Genomic DNA, 22,227 nt, shown 5'->3' with positions numbered 1-22,227 from the left:
AAGGCAGCAAGGAATGAGCTTTTTAAAAAAAAGGGCTTAGGAGAGCTAGGAAGGGGCATGAGAAGTCCTTGGTGGGTCGGATCAAGGAAAACCCCAAGGTTTTTTACTGTTATGTGAGAAATAAAAGAATGACCAGGGTGAGGTTAGAGTCGTTCAAGGATAGTAGTGGGAACTTGTGCATGGAGTCAGAAGAGATAGGAGAGGTGTTGAATGAATAGTTTTTTTTCAATGCTCACTAAGGAGAGGGGCCATGTTTTTGTGGATGACAGTGTACTATAGACTGATAGGATGGAGGAGGTAGATGTTCTGAGGGAAGATGTATTAGCAATTTTGAAAAACCTGAGGGTTGATAAGAACATAAGAAATAGGAGCAGGAGTAGGCCATCTCGCCCTTCGAGCCTGCCCCGCCATTCAATAAGATCATGGCTGATCTGTTGTGGCTCAGTTCCACTTTCCCGCCCTCTCCCCATAACCCTTAATCCCCTTGCCTATCAAAAACCTATCAACCCGCGTCTTAAAAATATTTAGTGAGGCAGCCTCCACCACTTCAATGGGCAGAGAATTCCAGAGATTCACCACCCTTTGAGTGAAGAAGTTCCTCCTCAACTCCGTTCTAAACTGCCCCCCCTTTATCTTGAGGCTGTGCCCTCTAGTCCTACTGTCCTTTCTGAGCGGGAAGAGCCTCCCCACCTCTATCCTATCCATCCTATTCATCATCTTATATGTCTCAATGAGATCTCCCCTCATTCTTCTAAACTCTAACGAGTACAAGCCCAGTTTATTCAGCCTCTCCTCGTAGTTCAACCCCCTCAACTCCGGTATCAGCCTAGTAAACCTCCTCTGCACTCCCTCCAAGGCCAAAATATCCTTGCGTAAGTGCGGCGACCAAAACTGCACACAGTGCTCCAGCTGCAGCCTCACCAGTGCCCTGTACAGTTGCAGCAAGACCTCCCTACTTTTATATTCAGTCCCCCTCGCTATGAAGGCCAGCATCCCATTCGCCTTCCTGACCACCTGCTGCACCTGCAGGCTGGGTTTTTGCGACTCATGCACAAGGACCCCGAGGTCCCTCTGCACCATTGCATGCTGCAGTTTTTCGCCATGTAAGTAATAGTCCTTCCTACTACTATTCCTACCAAAGTGGACAACTTCGCACTTACCAACATTAAATTCCATTTGCCAGTTCCTGGCCCATGCGCGCAGCCTATCTAGATCCTTCTGCAGACTTTCCACACCCTCCGCACAGTTTGCCGTTCCACCAATCTTGGTGTCATCAGCAAATTTCGACACCATACACTCGGTTCCCTCCTCCAGATCATACTGTCCCCTGGGTCAGATGGGATACATCCTAGGATACTTTGGGAGGCAAGGGATGAGATTGTGGAGCCTTTAGTTTTGATCTTTGGGTCCTCACTGTCCACGGGGATTGTGTCAGAGGACTGGAGAGTGGCAAATGTTGTTCCTCTCTTCAAGAAAGGAAATATGAATGACCCTCGTAATTATAAGCCAGTAGTCTTACTTCGGTGGTTGATAATTTAATGGAAAAGTCCTGAGGGATAGGATTTATGACCATTTGGAAAGATGCAGCTTAATCTGGAATAGTCAGCACAGATTCATGACGGGTAAATCTTGCCTCAGAAATTTGATTGAATTCTTTGAGGAGGTAACTAAGTGTGTAGATGAAAGTAGAGCAGTTGATATTGTATACATGGATTTTAGTAAGGCGTTTGATAAGGTTCCCCATGGTAGGCTCATGAAGAAAGTAAGGAAGTGTGGGATAGAAGGAAATTTGGCCGATTGGGTAAGTAACTGGCTATCTCATCGAAGACAGAGGGTGCTGGTGGAGGGAAAATTTTCAGACTAGAGGCCAGTTACCAGCAGTGTACCACAGGGATCAGTGTTGGGTCCCCTGTGATTTTTATCAATGACTTGGAAGAGGGGGCTGAAGGTTGCGTTAGTAAATTTGCTGATGACACTAAGTAGTGGTAGAGTAGTGGATGCGGTGGAGGGCTATTGTAGGCTGCAGAGACATTGATAGGATGCAGAGCTGAGCTGAAAAGTGGCTGATGGAGTTTAACCCCAATAAGTGCGAGGTGACTCATTTCGGTAGGACAAATTTGAATGTGGATTATAGGTTGGCGGCAGGGTTCTGAGGAATGTGAAAGAACAGAGGGTTCATATCCACAAGATCTTCACTTCTCTGAAGGTTACCGCTCAAATGGATAGAGCCATGAAGAAGGCTTATAATGTGTTAACGTTTGTTAACAGGGGTTTTGAGTTTGAGTTGTGGGGTTATGCTGCAACAGTAAGGACCTTGGTGAGACCACAATATTGTGTACCGTTCTGGTCACCTCACTATAAGAAGGATGTGGAAGCATTGGAGAGGATGTAGAGGAGATTTGCCAGGATGCTGCCTGGGTTGGAGGGTAGGTCTTACGAGGAAAGGTTGAGGGAGCTGGGGCTTTTCTCTTTAGAGCAGAGGAGGATGACAGGTGACTGAATAGAGGTTTACAAGATAATAAGGGGGATAATTAGAGTGGACGTTCAGAGACTATTTCCTCGGGTGGATGTAGCTGTTACTAGGGGGCCTAACTATAAAGTTCATGGTGGGAGATTTAGGAGGGATGTCCGAGGTAGATTCTTTATGCAGACTGTGGTTGGGGTGTGGAATGCACTGCCTGCTGTAATAGTGGAATCGGACACTTTAGGAACTTTCAAGCAGTTATTGGATAGGCAAATAGAGCACATCAGAATTATAGGGAGAGGGATAACTTGATTTTGGGTTTGGACATAACTCGGCACAACATCAAGGACCGAAGGGCCTGTACTGTTCTATGTTCTAATTCCATTTGCCATTTTTCCCCCCACCTGACCAGTTGGTTGGTAACTGAGATTATGCTCTTGGGGTCCATTTCTATAACTTTTTCCTAGAGAAATGTGTTTGTAGAGTTTATGGATAACTTTCTACAGTCTGTGCAGAGGACCACTATAATCAACCATGTGGCCAATTTTTGTGGCTGCAGACTTCTTGATCATTTCCCCTTATGACTTTGTCCTAATCATGAATACATATGCAAAAATATTGAAGTAAGTGTAGTAAAGTCCAGGAGTTGAACAGAGAACATACTACACTCCAGTTTGTTTGAATGTGTTAAGTACTGTCGGATTGTGAAAGGATATAACCCACATCAGGCTACAACTGAGATTATAAACTACTGGGCAGATTTAATAATCACTAAATAGGCAAATGAGTAAACAACCCATTTACCAACTTTACTGATCCCTTTTAAAATGTAATCTTTTACTGTTCTCACTTTTTAGCCTTAAACCAATCGTTGAAATATGATCAGTTGCTATATTTGTATGTGCATTTGTGCTACAATAGAGTCAATGATTTTGCCCTTATCTCTAATTGTCTTTTTAATGCAGTGCAATACCTATCCCCAGATTTTTAGAACAAAGGAGATTAACATTTTATTCATTGTAGCTATGTTTTATGTAGTTGGACAGACTGGATTCAAAATGACATTCCCTGCATGAATAGAGGAATTGCAAACATCTGGAGCTGAAATTTGCCACAGTGCTGATACAGGTGACGTGACACAAGTTAGACTGTTGTGCAACCTAGGGGATTTTCACAGTAACTTCACTGCAGTGTTAATGTAAGCGTACTTGTGACACTAACAAAATATAAATTAACTTTATTAGTGGACTAGTAATCCAGCAGTCCAGACGCCACACCAACAAGACAAACCCACCAGAGGTGGTGGCATTGTGGTATGCAGTCAGGAAGGAATAACCCTGGCAGTCCTCAACATCAACTCTGCACTCCTTTTAAGTCTCATGGCCAAACATCGGCAGGAAGCCCCCTGCTTGCTACCATCCCACTGTTCTCCCTCAGCTGATGAATCAGTACTACACCATATTGAACATCACTTGGAGGAAGCACTAAGGGTGGCAAGAGCATAGAATCTACTCTGGGCTTGGGCAATGTTCTTCACCTGGAGTGGCACATAGCATCACTACTGGCCGAGTCCTGAAGGCCAAAACTGCTAGACTGGGACTTGAAGGAACCAACAAAAGGGAAAAATACACAACCTTGTCCTTGTTAATCTGTCTGTCACAGATGCATCTGTCCATGGCAATATCAGTAGGAGTGACAACTACACAGTTCTTGTGGAGCCGAAGGCCTGTATTCACATTGAGGATATTCTCCATCTTGTGCTAAATGGAATAGACTTCAAACAGACCGAGCAACTCAAAATTGGCCATCCGTGAGGCACTGCGGGCCAGCAGCAACAACATAATTGTACATAACCAAGATCTGTAACTTCATACCTTGGCATATCCCCACTTTATGATTTCTACTGAGTTGGAGGATCAAACCTGGTTCAACAAAAAGTAACTTCATTGTATCTCATGCTAAATTCTCCCTAGCATGGCCAATGCACCTAACCAGCACGTCTTTCAGACTGAAGGAGAAAACTGGAATACCTGGGAGGAAATCCACACAGATACAGGGAGAATGTGCAAACTCTGCACAGTGACCCAAGCTGGGAATCCAGCCTGTGTCCCTGACGCTGTGAGGCAGCAGTGCTAACCACTGTGCCACTGCACTATCCAGTGGTCACACGTTATTCACTCAGATCTTTTTGATGTTCTGGTTGTATATTTTCTGCAATTTGCAGATGCAGCTAGCCATAACTAATTCACCCAATATATGCTGCTAAAAATAATACTATAAATAATCTGTGAATGTAAATACTCAGTCATTGCATATATTCAGGATGAGATTGATAGATACTTAAATATTATGTGAATTATGGGCATGTTCTGAGATAGTGGAACTCAGGTAGAAAAGCCTCCGTTAAATGGAGGAGCAGACTTAAAAAGCTAAATGGCCTAAACCTGCTCCCATTTCTTATGCTTTTTTATAAATTGTTGTAGATTTTCTGATGTTTATTAATTGCTGTGAACTGAAATTATTGAACCCCTTGTAGAAAAAGAACATTGAATATTATTCAACTGGTTGAATTTACAGTAATTACTTTTGCTATTGAAGCTTCACTATAGTCAAAGACCATTTTAAAACTGTTACATTGATCCTTTTTCATAATATCTAGAATTCAAAATTGGCCAATGCATCAGCTTGCAGTCCTAATCACACTTTTTGGTGTCATTAATGCATAACGTTGTTTTGCAGATGGATATATTTGAATGATCAGTCGCTTTGCATCCCAACAAGTTCCTCTTTTGTATATGGCGCTGTGCCGATTGGTGCCAGCATTTACGTTATTGGAGATTTGGACACAGGTGAGTGTCTGGTAGTTAAAAGCTTGGATTCACCTTATTTTTCAAAAGCCAGAGTATTATGTTGGTATAGCAAGTTCCTATATTGCAAAGTGGTGGGATTTTGTTCCATATATTGTAAATCTTAACCAAGCTGCCTGTATAGCGCACAAGAGACAATACTTTTCACTGTATGCTAATACAGGTGATAATAAATCAAATCAGCTATTGGACGACTGCTGAACAGAAGTTTCTGGATTAAAGAATTAAAGAAAAACCTTCCTGTCACTTTTGTCCACTGCCCAGCAGCCAGTGGAATGGGTTGATGAAAATTGCATATTTGAAAGTAATTTTTGCTTAATTAATCTACAAATTAAATTTTTGGCTTTATATTTTAATATTACTGTCAAATACACTTGGCAGTAGATAAAGGCCATTTTTAAATAATGAGCTTGGAAAGCAAAGATTTGTCCAGCAGAATATTTTATGAAGACTGATCATCTGTCACATTCTTACCACGAGCTTCAGTTGTAAATGTTCTCTCTGATGTTTTAAGTGGCAGAAATTTCTGTATTTGTTTAAATGGATTTCAACTATAGTTATTTTTGGAGAACATTTGCTTCACCATGAAGCCTCTTCCGGTGGTGCTTGAAAAAGCAGTGCTTGACGTCTTTCCTTCATTACTTCTAGGCACACAGTATGACTTTGTCAGAGAATTTCGCAGAAGTACAGGAACCTGGCATCACACCAAGCCATTACTCCCCTCAGACCTCCGACGAACCGGTTGCGCAGCTCTGCGTATTGCAAATTGCAAGCTTTTCAGGCTACAGTTACAACAAGGTCTTTTTCGCATACGTATTCCCTCTGTAGGGCCAAATGGACCATAAGGCAAATGGTCAGTGGTGATTCCAGTTAGGAATAAAACATTATATATCACATAATGGATAATTTTGCAAAGCCTGATATCTTCGTTACAGCTTGGTAACGGTTAATAACGTATCCTGCAAGGGCAATGCATTATCGCACACACTTTAATGTGAACCAGGGCGGTTGTACTTTTTTTCCTTATTTTCTGAAGGCTCTGTTACAGTATTTCTAATTGTAGAATTAAAATTGCAAGACATTAACGGGTAGTAAAACCAAATCTTCAGCTTCCTAATATAGAGCAACCTGAAATTGATATTTAATGGTACAAATCGGAAAAGGATTGGAAAAAGCAAAGCTGATGTGGAATTCTGGAGATAGTTACTATCCCAGTGACAATGAATTCTGTTCTCATGTAAAAGTACTAATGTAAACTGTAAAGTAAGTTTTATTTTTTCACTAAACAATAGTTCTAACACAAAATGTTGCATTAATTATTAACTTAACTTTTAAAGCTCAGGCTTGTAAAGCAAAAAGAAAATTCCACTTCAAAAAACCAGCAGTGAAAAGTGGCTATATTTTATGTCCAGCTTTTATGGACCATAGGACACACTGGTGATGGAAATGTTGGACAATAGACATGGTTACAGAACACCTAGATTTCACCACTTTATATCTGGGAGAGGATAGCTGTAATATTGAAGAGTCTTAAGAGTGGCTGCATCACAGAGCTGGATAAGGTTGTTACTGTTAGAATTACATGAGTTAAGTTACTGACTTGCACCTAGGTTTCAACGTAATATTCAAGTTCAATAGGTGGCAAGTTCAAAATAATTTCAGAATCTGTTGGAGAATGTTACATCTCTGCTGTAAAGTTTCATACTTTATCCTGAAGTTGCATTTGTTACATAAACAAGGTTATTGCTCTTTATGACCTTCTGTTAAATAACATTACATGTAATAGTTAATTGGTAGTGCACAACTTGAATGTTGCTGTAAAAGGAGACTTTTTGTTGAAGATTTTTGCCTTGCACTCAGGATAGTTTGCAAGAATACCAATATCAGGGGAAATCCTAGGGTTTCCCTGGCATTCTTGCAGATTGTCCTGATGACTTCACAATAAAAATGTTCAACAAAAAAGTTTTTTTTTCAACAATTACATGTAATGTTTAATACCACAGATGGTTGCACTTGTTACTTCCATAAAATGTTATTTGACATGAAACTACAAATGATGAACCGACACATTAGTGCTAAACCTGCATTTTAATAGAGACTCCTCTGCCAGCGTATTAATGTAGTTTGTACAGAAAACTTATACCGTCTTACTTAGCTGTTTACGGCATATTTTAAGCAAAGTAGGTATTGAGCTACAGGATCTAAACCTGCCCTCTAAAATGATCTATCCATGCCCCTCTGTCTTGTTGTCTCTTTTATTTCTGCTTTCAAAAACCTGGTCAAAATTCTTTTCTTCACTCTCGTGGCCAGTTCCCCATCCTACCACCTTCATTTGTTTCCAGCATATTCCTTTCCTCTTTCTTGTCAAATAAACTCATAGCTTTCTGAATGTAAAAAGCACTGTATAAATACAGGTTGTTACACTCATGGTGCTGATAGTAACTCACTTGTGGGTTAATTGGCTATCCCACTTGTGATGAAGTTGTGCTGTTGAACTTAGTGTATATCTTCTGTGCTTCATCAGTGTTCAGGTCTGTCAGATTTCATGGGAGTGTCTACAAATAGAATTGTCGTGGTACATTACAAACCGTAATAGAGCGGTGAGCTCAAGTACCTAACAGCTGCTGTTTGAATGTTCTATCATTTGCATTAACAGACTGCAAGTTGGGTTTACTTGCATAGAATTACATTCAGCGTGTCCTTTTTGTTTGGAACATGCTATCAGGATATTCATTTGCATTCATCATGTATCCTCAAAGAGTGACTGATAGGGCATTTGATAGTTTCAGATGTGATTCATTCATATTAAACCCACAAGCTCCATTGTAGTTTCCAGATATTTAGTGTTTTTGAATTTTTTCCTCATCTGTTGCCTCTGTTCTGAATATGGTGGCTTGTGCTGTGATTATAGTTCTGTGGTCTCTTGTAGCCTCTGGTACCTTGGGTAAGATAGAAATTGAAATATTAAATTCCGATTTGTGAGAACTGAACCAGGTGAGTACCAGCAGCTTAATTGATCATACAAAGCATTAAATGCAAGCCTGCCATGTTCACATTCTATACACACATGTATGTGTCCTTGCACACAGTGTGTCATTGGAAAATTATTAAAACAAACAACTCTTACTGAGTTTAACTTCCTTTATCTCCTGGGAATGGGGAACAAAGTGGGGAGCAATTGTAGTGTCTTTATTTGCTTCCCCAGCTGAGTTGGGCTAAGTTAGCATAGATCCAGAATTGAATTTGGTCTGTTTCAGGTCTGTATAGCTAAACATTGCGCTGTATCTGTGCACTACATTACAGTGAGAGCTGCCCAGTGTGTACTTGTATTCATATGGAATAAAAGTTATTGTTTCCGTGGTTTCTTTTGAGTCACTGGTGTTCACATAAGACCTCGTGGGATCACTGTCCTCCATATGGTGGAAAGCAGTGATTTGGCAATGGCTTGGGTGATCCGATCAAATGCAGAAGCAAATGATGGCAGTTTGTTGTTTGAATGCCTCAGTTGAATTAGTGCAGTCAATTCAGTTGGATCTCGAGCTCGTCCATTAATCTCTGTGTGGGTGTTGAGGCATGTAGGCCTGATTGCATTTGGCTTTAGAGTGCCTGGGACACAAGGGTAAAGACACTGCCTTGCTTTCCAGCACTATGATTAAACTCTAGTGTACTTCTGGATTACATTCTTGCAAGAATCAGGCACACCTCTGGCGCTGTCCATGGTGAAATAGTTCGCTGTTTTACCATTGTGCAGCCTTGAGTAATTGAGGCATGAAAGGGTAACCAGCACCTTCTAACTATTCTTCAATATGAATCACTACCTTTAGGAAGGGGGAGAACTAAAAGACAAATTCAGAGTCTAATTAGACTTTTTGCTGTGTTCTGAAGGTGTTTATTGACATGGCAGTTAAACATTAACACATCAAACATCAATTTTACATTGAAACCAGACTAATTTTGTGGTGAAGTACCACAAAAATGTCAGCACTATGCTGTCATTATTTAAGGACACTTACTTTTTCTCCAGCAATTAATTGTCTAAGTTAACACTCAAATGCCTATCTTGGGATGCAAATCAATGCAGCATGATGGAACGGTGTTACATAAAACATCCACATACTTCTGGGTATTATATAGTTTACCCAATATTTTTTAACCATTTTGACTTCTTTGTAGTTTAAATACGTTAAGTTATTGAAGGAAAACAAGAGGAGGTGAATGCACGTGTTTATTCTGCCGCAGCGTTTTATTTTTAATTAATGTTGCCCAGTTAAAGGAGAGGTTTCCATTTTAAATGGATGTGGAAGTTTTGCGAAGTTCTGCAGTATATTTCAGTAGCAAAGATTTGCATTAGAATTGTCTAATTCTTGTGTTGCTGCTTATATACGACTGCATTATGTACAACTGTCCACTCTGTTGGTTCAACTTTTTGCAGTTAGCCAGTAATTTACATTTACATTAAGGACCTCTCAAAGTAACAAGTCAATGTTGCAAAACATGAGCATTTGTCCATCCTGTAGCGTTTCGCAATCATCAGATTTATACTGATTTGGTACTACAGAACTTGAGTATTGCTGATTTGCATCTTGCACTCATCAGGAATGTCAGAATTCAAAAGGAGCAACGATTTATACTGCATGAGAAAAGAGTGCCGACTGATTGGCAAGTCAACTCTGGTTGAGGTGTTGCCATGGGAAAAGTACCAGGGAACTATTGCTTTTGGTTAATTCAAAAGAGGCACAATAACTCTGTTTTCTGCTTGTACAAGACTAGTCCCTGCCCGTGAATGCATACAGCTTCAAGCGAGCATATTGTCAACTAGACTGATGATCTTAATTTAGTTGTTGGCGTCATCCTTGGCACACTTGGGACTGTTCGGCAAGTGCTCTCCAATCGCAGAATCACATCTTAAGGTTAGATATTATGGGCAGGATTCTCTGCACAACCAGCTCAGTGTTTCACAGTGATGGAGGTGGCCCGCCATTGGTCGGTGGCAGGATCGTCTGGTCCCGCCATTGTCATGAGATTTCCTATTGAATGTCACCAGGAAACCAGGGGCGGGGCTGCGCCATTGGCAGGACAGAAGATCCAGCCAGCCTGAACAGCTGGAAAATTCCAGCCTCTGCTTGGAATTTTGCAAGCATGGAAAATTTACTGAAAATCTTCAATCCCTTCCTTCACCCTCCAAAAGTATATTGGTATTGTTAATGTTACTTTAAGCTAACAAACTCCGTGTAAACAGGTAAAGCTGTTTTACCCAATTTGAGAATATGATGTCATCAAATAATTCATAGAAAATGTATTTTGTAATATTTTTCTAAATACTTATATGACATCAATAACTGGCACTAAATTCATTTATTTCCACGAGCTTTTGGCTATTTACAAACTTGAAAAAGTTGGAATGCCAGCCAATTATTTTCTGATATTCTTTATAAAATCTGTGAAATTGTCCCAAGATATTCCTGCAGAAATGCCAAATTATGAAATTTTTAATTATTTAAGGGTTTTTTGCACTTGTTCCAATCATTTAATACAGTACATTCAAACCCATTTGTGCTTTTTTAAAAATAAAGTTTATCCTTTTCTCTCCTTTCACCTATGCAAACTTTAGATCATACTGGATGCAATTTAATTAAGTTTTACAATGTTTTCATTGATCTCTATATTATGTATTATGAAAACTATGCATTAATGTCATTGAATCATTGTACTCCCTCAGCACTGTAGGGATTCTTTCAGCCCACGGAGTCTTAACTGACAACAATCCCACCCAGGCCCTATTCCTGTAATCTCACGTATTTACCCTGCTAATCCCCCTGACATTAAGAGGCAATTTACCATGGTCAATCCACCTAACCCCACACATCTTTGGAGTGTGGGTTTCCTCCGGGTGCTCCAGTTTCCTCTCTCAGTCCAAAGATGTGCAGTTAGGTTGACTGGCTGTGCTAAATTGACCCTAGTGTCAGGGAGATTAACAGGGTAAATATGTGGGGTTATGGGAATAGGGCCTGGGTGAGATTCAGGTTGGTGCAGACTTGATGGGCCAACTGGCCGCCTCCTGCATTGTAAGGATTCTATGAAGCCGAAGCACCTGGAGGAAACCCATGCAGACACTGGGAAAACATACAAACTCCACACAATCACCTGAGGCAGGAATTGAACCCGGGTCCCTAGTGCTATGAGGCAGCAGTGCTAACCACTAAAGGTGGCTTGGATTGCTGAACTGAAGACAGCTAATGTATCATGTCAATGTTTAATTCCATGTGTTATCGGTCTACAAACTGTTTGCAAATTCCAAGCCTGATTCCACTCTTTGCCTGGTCTCAAGTTCAGATATTTAACTTAATATAGCAACTGATTTCTAAACAAATCAGAGGCAAAAGTACCAGATGCTTGGAAGAGGATACCTTACAGTAAAATTTCAATTTTGCTGCATGTAAAAGTGCATCTCATAATAAATAGACAAAATATTGGGCTGGAGCAACTTATAAAACTTGATACGCATCTAGCTTGAGAGGACATCATAAACTAAAGCCGCCCCTAATAATGTGCCACCCAAGTCTAATAATGGGACATTATCTTCTAGGATGATACAATTGGGCCTTATTGTTTGCACCCCCACATTCTGTTGAATGGCCACAATAATCTCAAAAAGATTGTCATAACAGAGGAGTAATAAGTTGACTCCAAAACCACAGGAGACATAAAAGTTCCCAACTTCTCATACATTAGTAAAAATAGCTTCCATAGTTTATAAAATGTTGGACTCTGTTGTGGGCACAGTAGATAACCTTTACCAACAACTTGACCTTCGCTGCTTTAGTTTATGATTTTCTTTTGGTGGACCTTATGAATAGGTTTTAGTTACAGTTCATTGAAACTCTTAGATATTTTGATAATTAGCCTTTTTTAGCAATGACTAACGTCAACTGAAATGGGTTTCCTGCGTTGTCATGTGTGCCCATTTGTAAATGTTATGGCCGTTCACACCGACAGGATTTTCCCTCCCCCTCAGTGAACAGAGATTTAGCTAGGTGCCAAATTCTTTGACTGCAGCGGGAGCATGGCCTGAACAGTTGGTAAGATTGTGCCTCTTGTCTTTCATCCGATCTGACTGATCTGAAATCTAGAGTTTGTGCAACTTGTCTATGGTTAGATCTCTTAAAACTTGCACAAAATCATAGCAGAATTTAATCTCTGGTGCTGGCCACTGAACTGCGCATTTTCCACTTTGTCAACTCAAGTCATTTTGCATTTCTCCATATCAGCTACATCTGATAAGTAGCTTATCAGATGTACTTTAACGTAACATTGCCATCTGCACCAAATTTAAATCAGTATACTATTAACTCCATCAGAATATCCAACTTCTGTCATTAGTACTTTGGAAGGAATAACTTCCAAACTTTCCCAAGACAGTAGTATAACACCTTTCAATTGCTTTATGCTTTCAGTTAGTATAATGATGGAACAGGAAAATCTAGTTCTGTTTATCTATTGATTTGTGATGCATTTCGTGTCCCAATTTTTCTTTTAAAAATTATCCCAGCCAAAGGCCATGCAATCTTCTGAGTGAACCAAATATAACATCTGCTTCCGGAAATACATTATTCGCAACATTTCACCAAAATCATTGACGCAACAGCATGAACTTTCCCTTTGCGATGTATATAAAATTTGGGACATAGTGAGAATTGCACTTCACTTTGGGCAAAAATAAAACAAATGCCTTGAACAAGAATATTGATTTTTTTTTTAATGGATTTTTTTTTAGATTATACTCATTTGCTTCTTATGACATAGCTAATCTTTGATTTCCAAATTTCCCTGTCCTTTTGTTAAACAGTTCTTCTTCCATGTATCAATTGCTGATTCCTACATCCCATCCTCTATCACCTCAGCTAAAACAAGCAACTTATCTCAAGCCTCTGTCAGTGTTGTTGAGCCAGCTATTAAGAATGCAAAAATAATAGATTGTTGAAACCGTCAGTGGAAAGTGTATCACCTGAAGTTAAAAGCTAGGCAATGATGAGGAGCACCTTCTGTTGACTCTGCAACCAATTCCAATATCGCCTTTTGCCTGACGATATTTTTATTGTCATTCCCCAGCTACGTTTGTGAATTGAAGCACAATTTCATCTTTGGTTTTTCGTCAACCTTATTCTATACTTGAAATACTTAGATTTGAATCCATTGTACAACAACACAACTAGTGGTTGAGCTGTAGAATAACTTTTGTACTTTTGATCTATGCATGTATCTGCACTGCAGTTCCTGCGTTTAAAGATTAACTTTCTGCACAGGGCGGAGAATGCCAGTCTCATTGTGCGCAGATGACCAGTGATGAGTTTGAAAAGTGATGGTGATAATGCTTTCCTTTTGTATTTCTGATGTGCTAGTAGTTAACTTTCTGAATGTTACAATTACTTTTTAGTATAACATGGTGGTTGTGCTGCTGACTTATTTAAAACAAAACTAAAATTCAATATGGAACAGAACAGCACACTAATTTTAAGTGTTTATTAGAAGTTGGTCTGACGTGTCGAATGGATATAGTACTTGTCTAAATATTATTATAAATGATAAGAGTTTTATGAAGAGGGCTAATATTTTGCTAAAGCTGAGAGTACAAATTTTTAACAAATCTATAAATCGTTGGTAACACAATGTGTTACAATGAAGCTGTAAAAAATGGCAGAGTGGGCCAACTATTGTAAGTACTCATGTGTGATATAAATTAATGTAGCCTCTCTGATATTGCTAATTACTATACTTCATTTAAAAGGAGTCAAAAGTAGTGATGAAAAAGTGAGCTTCTGAATATAAGAAAGCACTATCGATGAACAGTGGCTTTTTAAAAGAAAAACATAAATGCATTATATTGCACGTGCCAAGACTTTATTTTTGCTCAGTATATCAATTCACAATGTTTCTTCAGTTATGGTATGCTAATACTAGTAGAGTGGTTTATGGGACTCATCTTGTATTATCAACGATTTGTGTTTCCGTATCAAGCGGTTTCAGAACTAACTCTATGCTCAGTTAAGGTGGCTTGACTTTCTGGGGCAATGAGTAAATAAACTCATATCCCTTTCGTAGCAGTCAACCATGTGAGCCTAAATATGAAATATTGTAATGTTGGAAGTATGGCGTTAACAAAAGGAGTAAATGAAGGAAAAGGAAATCCAGGTTGCCTTAAAATCCATTTAGCAACAGAACAACTCCTGTGAATCAGTTCAGATTTTGCACATTACAATGATTTCCATACATGAATAATGTTTTATACTAGATACAGCTTTACATTTAAAGCTAAAATATAAAATGATCTGACATGTTGTTGCCATGTGAAAGGTGGTGTTTTCTTTGAGTGACTGGTATTATCACCATCAACTCTTGTTTTGATCTGTGATGCTATCTTCACTTGATGTTAAATGTGTGATGTAATCAATTTAAGATTACCAGAATTTAATCCAGAGTGGATTTTTAGGAAGTAATTCTGCTCAATATTAAGAGTTAATCAGCATCGAATAAACAAAATCCAATATCTAAACCGCTGTTTATTAAGTGAAGCTGCTTGTGATTATAATGGACCATCTTGTTCAGCGCTAGACCATTAAATTCCCAAAATATCAGCAGCCAGCTAGTATTCTTGCAGAAGTGTGAGGTGTTAATTCTAGTTCAAATGATGCCAAGAATTTGTGGAAGAACTTTCACTTCTATTGAATTGTTCTATTGAACAATTGAAATAAATCACTATATGCAGGGCTAGGTAGAAATTTTTTGTAGCCAGTCTAAATTAGGTAGCCTGTCAAAGTATCTACTCCATTCACCAATGACCATTCTTTGAGTTGTGTAATATAATTCCATTAATTCTGTCAAAATGATAAAAGTGACACATTTTTGGATGTTTTTACCATGCGAAGATTTAAGTTTTGTTAATGGTTGAACTTGATGTGGTGAAGATACAACCTGTTCCAGCATTGGCCATCAGGTAGTAACATTTAATTGCCCACAAATACTTTGATAGTTTTTGCTTCCTTCGACAATACTGGTCAGCTGAAATAAAGTAACCGTTAATATTCATTCACATCAAAAACAGGGTAACAAGGATTATTTTACATTTCAGCAGTAGCTGGTGACTTGATTTCATTTTGGCTGTCATTCATAAACATTCTGACAATCAGGAACATTACGAATGTAGCATGTAACTCACAAAATATGGTTTATCCATTAGCGTTTTATAACCTCTGTTGTATTGCAGTCAATTGATCACTAGTTGTTTACTTGTACACTCCGGTTGAGGTGTCCAAATGAAGTCTTGATATTGATTGTGCATGCTCCCCCTCCCTTTTCTGATCACCAGTTTTATTGTAACATAAAAGATGAGGTTCAATATTACTATTTTGTGGTATTGTATAGACTGTATAGTTTTCTGTTTTTCAAGCAATTCAGTCAATGTTCAAGCAAATCTTTATGGTGATGACATTTGTACTGATATGTTTTAGTGCATTCCTCTTAAGTTTCAACTAGAATGTTAACTGTAATACAATGTTTAGTCATTGTGCCCCTAATTATGTTTCAACATAAAATCAGGCACGATGTTGAAACTGGCATATGCCATGACCTTGGTTGACCTGCTGGACTTTGGACCCTATTTAATTCATGATTGACACCAATAATGAAAAAATAGAGATTCAAACAACCGTGCACTCAACTTGCATTGCTGACCATTGTGTTATTTAGAACTACATTTTGTTATATTTTGACAGCACGACTTAAAATGAGGGTGAATACTTTAAAAACTAATTTGCTATTGTTAGTTTTGTTCAATCAAACAATAGAACGTTTGGAACCTTTTGCCTTTTTTCTGGGGGTCATATTTTTTAATGTCTTTTCCCCTCTGTGTGACACACCATATTCTGGTAGACAGGGTATCATTAATTAGTCACTGCACCCTTAAATAGTCTCCAGTCTTCGATGCTTGAAGCAAATCCCAATATTTTGCCTTGTAACATGCTAATAGTGGAAGTAAGGCCTAGTTTGAACTTCTGATCCTGTCGGTCGTCTCTTTGTCTGACTGGCATTTGAAATACAAGGGGTGGGATTTTCCAGCCATTGTCATCCCGAAACCGGAAAATCCCACCTGAGGTCCATGGTCTGCCCCTGGCCTGCTCCGATTTCTCCAGGCTGACAGGGGTGTAAAATTTGCCCCAAGATGTGCAAAGAGCTGAAGTCACAAATGAAAAATCTGTGTTCTTACTTAAAATGTCTGCGTATCTTCATCACTCCCAATCTACGTAACCCCCTTCAGCCTTTGATTCAAGCTCATGTCCTTTGGCCATCAGACCCTGAGTTCCTGTGTATATCTTTTTTTCTCTCCACCCTGTTCACCAGTAGCATGTTGTCAACTATCTCATCCCTATTCTTTGGAACTAACTTTGCGCTACTGTGTCATCCCCTGCCTTAAACATCTCTCAAATCCTATTGGTATGAAGGACAAGTGTTACTCACAAGGAGAAAAAGAGAGAAAAATCATAGCAAATTGTCATCTCTGAGCCAGATCTGTCTGTGACATTGGTGGAGGCCAGGGAACAGGCCATTTCTCACTCAGGGATGGTGTATTTAAAATAGAAACTCAACTAAAATAACTTTCAAAAGCAACTTTGACCATTTTTTTCAGTACCCACCCACAAAAAAGCAGAAGAAACTAGAGATTAATAAAGTTTCAACTTTAATGTACTTTGGGGGCAAGAATTAAACTATTGTATTTCAGAAAAGGTTAAATGTATAATGTTACCATATTGCCTTAGTTGAATATGATATGCTTTTCTTGGTTGGTGTTAACAAATGCTTTACATTATACACGTTGCAGCATTTCTTGTTATCCAGCAATTTGAAGAATGTATCTGGCTAAATTTTGATTGCAAACTGTACTTTCAATCCTAATATGCAACCAATACCAGTATAGATCACAAATCTATGTGTAAATTATTTATATAACTGATGTGCTTCTGCTCTTCAATTACCATTTAAAAATTTGTTGAGTGAACAGACTTAACTTCTCTTTAAATTCGGTTTCAAAGCTGATCGTACAGATGTTGGTGTTGAGAGAGAACTTTGCTTGATCTCTAGTTCTAAGCTTTTGAACCAGAAGCTCAGTTTTATGTCCAAACTATACAAATTTGTATTTATGACTCGATACAACAGTTACCCATATTTATTATTCCTCACTGATAACCACCTTTGAACAAGCCATATTCACGTTGGTTTTCTTATTAAAATATGTTCTCTACTCTTGTAGTAAATCTGATGGAAGCAGGACTTGCTTTAATTGAAGGAATGTTTCAAAGTTGAGATTTTTTCACACTTTGGTTGCTATTTATCAAGTGAAGGATGACACTTTTTTTCAGGTGACCACGTAAATGCTCATTTTCAAGGTATCGAAAGTTGTCTTTTTCTGAAGATTATAAATGTAAAACTGTTTTGAACTGAGGAAAAACTGATGAAATTGCTGCAATTGGCATTTGGTTTGTACCAATTGAATTTTTATTCACGTGATTAAACTAAACGTAATCTGATTTTTCTTGTCATGTTAAAACAAATGGTTGGATCTGCTTGCCTTTGTGTATTAGGGTGTACTAAAACTTGAAATAAAAGCTATTTTATCAGAAATAGGTTTCAACTAATCATAAGTTGCCCTATTATTGTAACTGATGACTACAACACTAATAAAACTGGTGGAAGTAAACTGGTGTGAAAAGAATATCAATCTACTGGAACTGGTATTTTCTTGGGGAGATTACCGCTATTAGGCCACAAGTGATTTGATTTGATTTCTGGTTTGACGTTTGAAAAGAGAACAGAGAAGCCTTTCTTCCACCATAGCCAAATGCAGCATCCTCACGGTTAACTGTTTCCAATATTTAAAATGTATCTATGCAGCTATTTGAATGTTTTTTGTATCCAAAAACATAGCAGTTTCTAAATGCTTTTATTTGAACAAGAATTAATGTAAAGTCAAAATTAAATCTAATAATACTAATATTATTTGTCTATTGATTGCTATTTAAGTATAAATGAGAACAACATTTAGACCACAAATGAGGTATATATTTATTGTAATTGGAAGTCAGTTAAGGAATTTCAGTTGTTTGGTGTGGAATATCATTACATGACTGTGGAAATCTAAAATCACAGATCTATGAAACTGTTAACTACCATCTTTAAAATACACTACATTCAAGATTACAGGCTTTGCATGGTACATTCAAAATAAATTTGTAAGCAATCCTGAATAGATATGGTTCCAAGGCATTGCTGCCCTTCTAGTGCCTTGCCAATTGCTCTAAACACTTTTGTTCCAGAACAGCCAATGTATTGAAAAGATTGAGGCCAGAACTTGATGCAGTCTGGGTTTTTAGGCAACGTTGGGGTGGATTGGTGTAGTGAGAAATTGAAAGGATGGGATTACCTCCTTAGTCCCTGTCCACACCAACCACAGTGATTTTTATACTGGAGAGCGAGACCTTGGATGGGAAACCTGCCCCAAACCCAACTGAGGCCCTTAAGTGGGGGCGTTTTCCTGCCCAATCTTAATTTTTAGGCTGGAAGGAGGATCAAACTTCTGTGGGAGAAGACTGAGGAAAGAAGAGTTGCATCTTAGATGGGAAAGGGTGCCCCCTCTGAAATCTGGCACGTCCCCTCCCCCTCCTCCTCCTCCTCCCCCACTTAAGGTCCGGTGACCTCCTTCTCCTGGGACCCCTTGAATTTATTTGGGCCTTCGGTGCCTGGACATAGGCTCCAACTTCCTCCTGTGTTTGCTATGGGGACTGGAGAGCTGCCAGCCAATCAGATTGGCGGACGCATCTCCAAAGTGGACTTCCTCCAGAATGAGAGGCAGAGGTTGTGCCCGCAGCCTGACCCCATCATCTGAAAAAAATCAAGCCATGGTATTATTTTTAGATTGTCATCCCTCATGGCTGAGTGGATAAAGATACAAGCTAATGCACTAATGAAGCACATAGACCTGAAGGTCTCAGTAGGCCATCTAGCCCTTCGAGCCTGCCCCGCCATTCAATAAGATCATGGCTGATCTGTCGTGGCTCAGTTCCACATTCCCGCCCTCTCCCCATAACCCTTAATCCCCTCTCTTATCAAAAACCCATCAACCCGCGTCTTAAAAATATTTAGCGAGGCAGCCTCCACCACTTCAACGGGCAGAGAATTCCAGAGATTCACCACCCTTTGAGTGAAGAAGTTCCTCCTCAACTCCGTTCTAAACCGCCCCCCCTTTATCTTGAGGCTGTGCCCCCTAGTCCTACTATCCTTTCTGAGCGGGAAGAGTCTCTCCACCTCTATCCTATCCATCCCATTCATCATCTTATATGTCTCAATGAGATCTCCCCTCATTCTTCTAAACTCTAACGAGTACAAGCCTAGTTTATTCAGCCTGTCCTCATAGCTCAACCCCCTCAACTCCGGCATCAGCCTAGTAAACCTCCTCTGCACTCCCTCCAAGGCCAAAATATCCTTGCGTAAGTACGGCACCCAAAACTGCACACAGTACTCCAGCTGCGGCCTCACCAGTGCCCTATACAGCCACAGCCAGACCTCCCTACTTTTATATTCAATCCCCCTCGCTATGAAGGCCAGCATCCCATTCGCCTTCCTGACCACCTGCTGCACCTGCAAGCTGGGTTTTTGCGACTCATGCACAAGGACCCCGAGGTCCCTCTGCACCGCCGCCTGCTGCAGTTTTTCACCCCGTAAGTAATAATCCTTCCTACCATTATTCCTACCAAAGTGGACCACCTCGCACTTGCCAACATTAAATTCCATTTGCCAGTTCCTGGCCCATTCGCTCAGCCTATCTAGATCCTTCTGCAGACTCTCCACACCCTCCGCGCAATTTGCCGTTCCACTAATCTTGCTGTCATCAGCAAATTTCGACACCATACACTCAGTTCCCTCCTCCAGATCATCTATATAAATGGTGAAAAGCTGAGGCCCCAGCACCGACCCCTGGGGCACTCCACTAGTCGCCAACCGCCAATCCGAATAGCACCCATTGACCCCCACTCTCTGCCTCCTATTTGACAACCAGTCCTCTATCCACACTAACACCCTACCCCCAACTCCATGTCCCCTGACCTTCTGCAATAACCTCTTGTGAGGTACCTTGTCAAACGCCTTCTGAAAATCCAGAAAGACCACATCCACCGGCTCTCCTCTATCCACCGCCCTAGACACATCCTCATAGAAATCCAGTAAATTTGTCAGGCACGACTTCCCTTTAACGAAACCGTGCTGCGTCTGCTCAATCAAGCAATTCCCCTCAAGATGCCTCGCTATTTCCTCCTTGATGACAGATTCTAACATTTTACCTACAACAGACGTTAAACTAACCGGCCTATAATTCCCTGCCTTTTGCCTGGCACCCTTCTTAAACAACGGCGTAACATTAGCCGTTTTCCATATTCCCAGCAATTACTAGCTGACCTTAGCCAGGCCAGTCATTGTGGTGTTACAATTGCCTCAGCATTTTGTGCGAAGGGGTTAAAAATCAACTAAGTTTCTTAGTCCCATTTGCTTTTCAATTATATCTGCAAGAAATAACATACACGTGGACATCTGTGAAGACAAGATTGGGCCCTACATGTCTTTCGAAGTTGAATATTCTGTTGCTGTTCACAGTGCATTAATAATGACTAGGGCACAGTTCCATAATGCAGACTGCTTTCCATTATTGTGATCCTGTTATGCTAATTTGACATTTTAAAAATAAAACACGTTTGAAAACAGGAGGAGCCTATTGGAAACAATGGGGGAGTAGGATCAGGGTGTCTGGATGAGAGGCTGAGTGAGCATATTACTTGGAATTTAGAAGAATGAAGAAGTGATCCTATTGAAACATACAAGATTCTTTAGAGGCTTCACAGTCTTGATGCAGAGGTTGCTTCCCTTGGCAAGGGACTCTAGAATACAGGGGGGAACAGCCTCAGGGTAGGGCCGATCATTTAAGATGGCGATTAGGAAAAATATCTCCACTCAGTAGATTATGAATCTTTGGGATCAACTTGGATATGTTCAGATACATCATGAATCGTGAGTCACCACAAATTGGTGAACGATTAATCTCTCATAAAGGAGATCTCCTATCAACTTCCACATGGGTATTATGATCTAGCAGGTGGTAAGTGCCATGCAATTCAAATCTCAAAGGGAAACTTGGCAAGCCATCACAACTATTTTCTATTTGTTATTTATTAGTCACAATTAGGCTTGCTTTAATACTGCAATGAAGTTACTGTGAAAATGCCCTTGTATTTTACTACAAGAAGATAGGTATAATGCAGTCAGGAACCACAAATTCCAGAGACACTTTTGGAGTTTTTTTAATAAGTTAGAACATTTATTAAGAAAAGAAAATGTAAACACACCAGAATATATTTACGTAGTTAAAATTTGTCTTACAGAATATTTTCCCAAAAATATTTCATATTAGACTCACAAATAAGCACCTCTTTAGGTAACAGTCCTTATGGATTTTTTTTTTAAATGCATGAACTTATCACAAGGCACGTCCCTCTTGCTGCAGGGAAAGGATGTTGTAGGCCTTTAAGACTCTAAAACAAAACCTTGTAAAAACAGCTGCTTTTCTGGAATGCTGGAGACTGTTCACTTTGCTTCTTTTCATGGCTCTCTTCCAACACAAAGCATCACTCCAGGGAGTCTTGGAGACCACTCCTGAACACCATTCTCAACCTCTCCTTAAGTATGTTGGGTGAAATTCTCCCAAACAAACAAAAAAAATGCTGAATTGGTGTAAAACCTGGAGTAAATCCTGCTGCTTTTTTCAATGGGATTTTCAAAATGAATCTCCCACACTGTGCACTG

General features: G+C 39.6%; 1 protein-coding gene across 2 annotated transcripts in view; it reads left to right on the top strand.

The window, feature by feature from the left end:
- Nucleotides 1-18,347, top strand: part of gan (gigaxonin) — an 80,387-nt gene extending 62,040 nt beyond the window's left edge. For both annotated transcript variants that reach the window (XM_080186764.1, XM_080186765.1), the window contains 2 exons: nt 5,204-5,313; nt 5,980-18,347. In XM_080186764.1, the coding sequence (XP_080042890.1) occupies nt 5,204-5,313; nt 5,980-6,176 (307 nt within the window). In that variant the 3' untranslated portion in view covers nt 6,177-18,347. The remainder of the gene's footprint in view (nt 1-5,203; nt 5,314-5,979) is intronic.
- The last annotated feature ends 3,880 nt before the right edge of the window (nt 18,348-22,227 follow it).

This window comes from Carcharhinus amblyrhynchos, chromosome 4 (assembly GCF_965287045.1).
Source record: "Carcharhinus amblyrhynchos chromosome 4, sCarAmb.v2.hapA, whole genome shotgun sequence".
Classification (NCBI taxonomy): Eukaryota; Metazoa; Chordata; class Chondrichthyes; order Carcharhiniformes; family Carcharhinidae; genus Carcharhinus; species Carcharhinus amblyrhynchos.
Note: the sequence above shows the minus strand (reverse complement) of the source record. Positions and strands in the feature narration are given on the sequence as shown.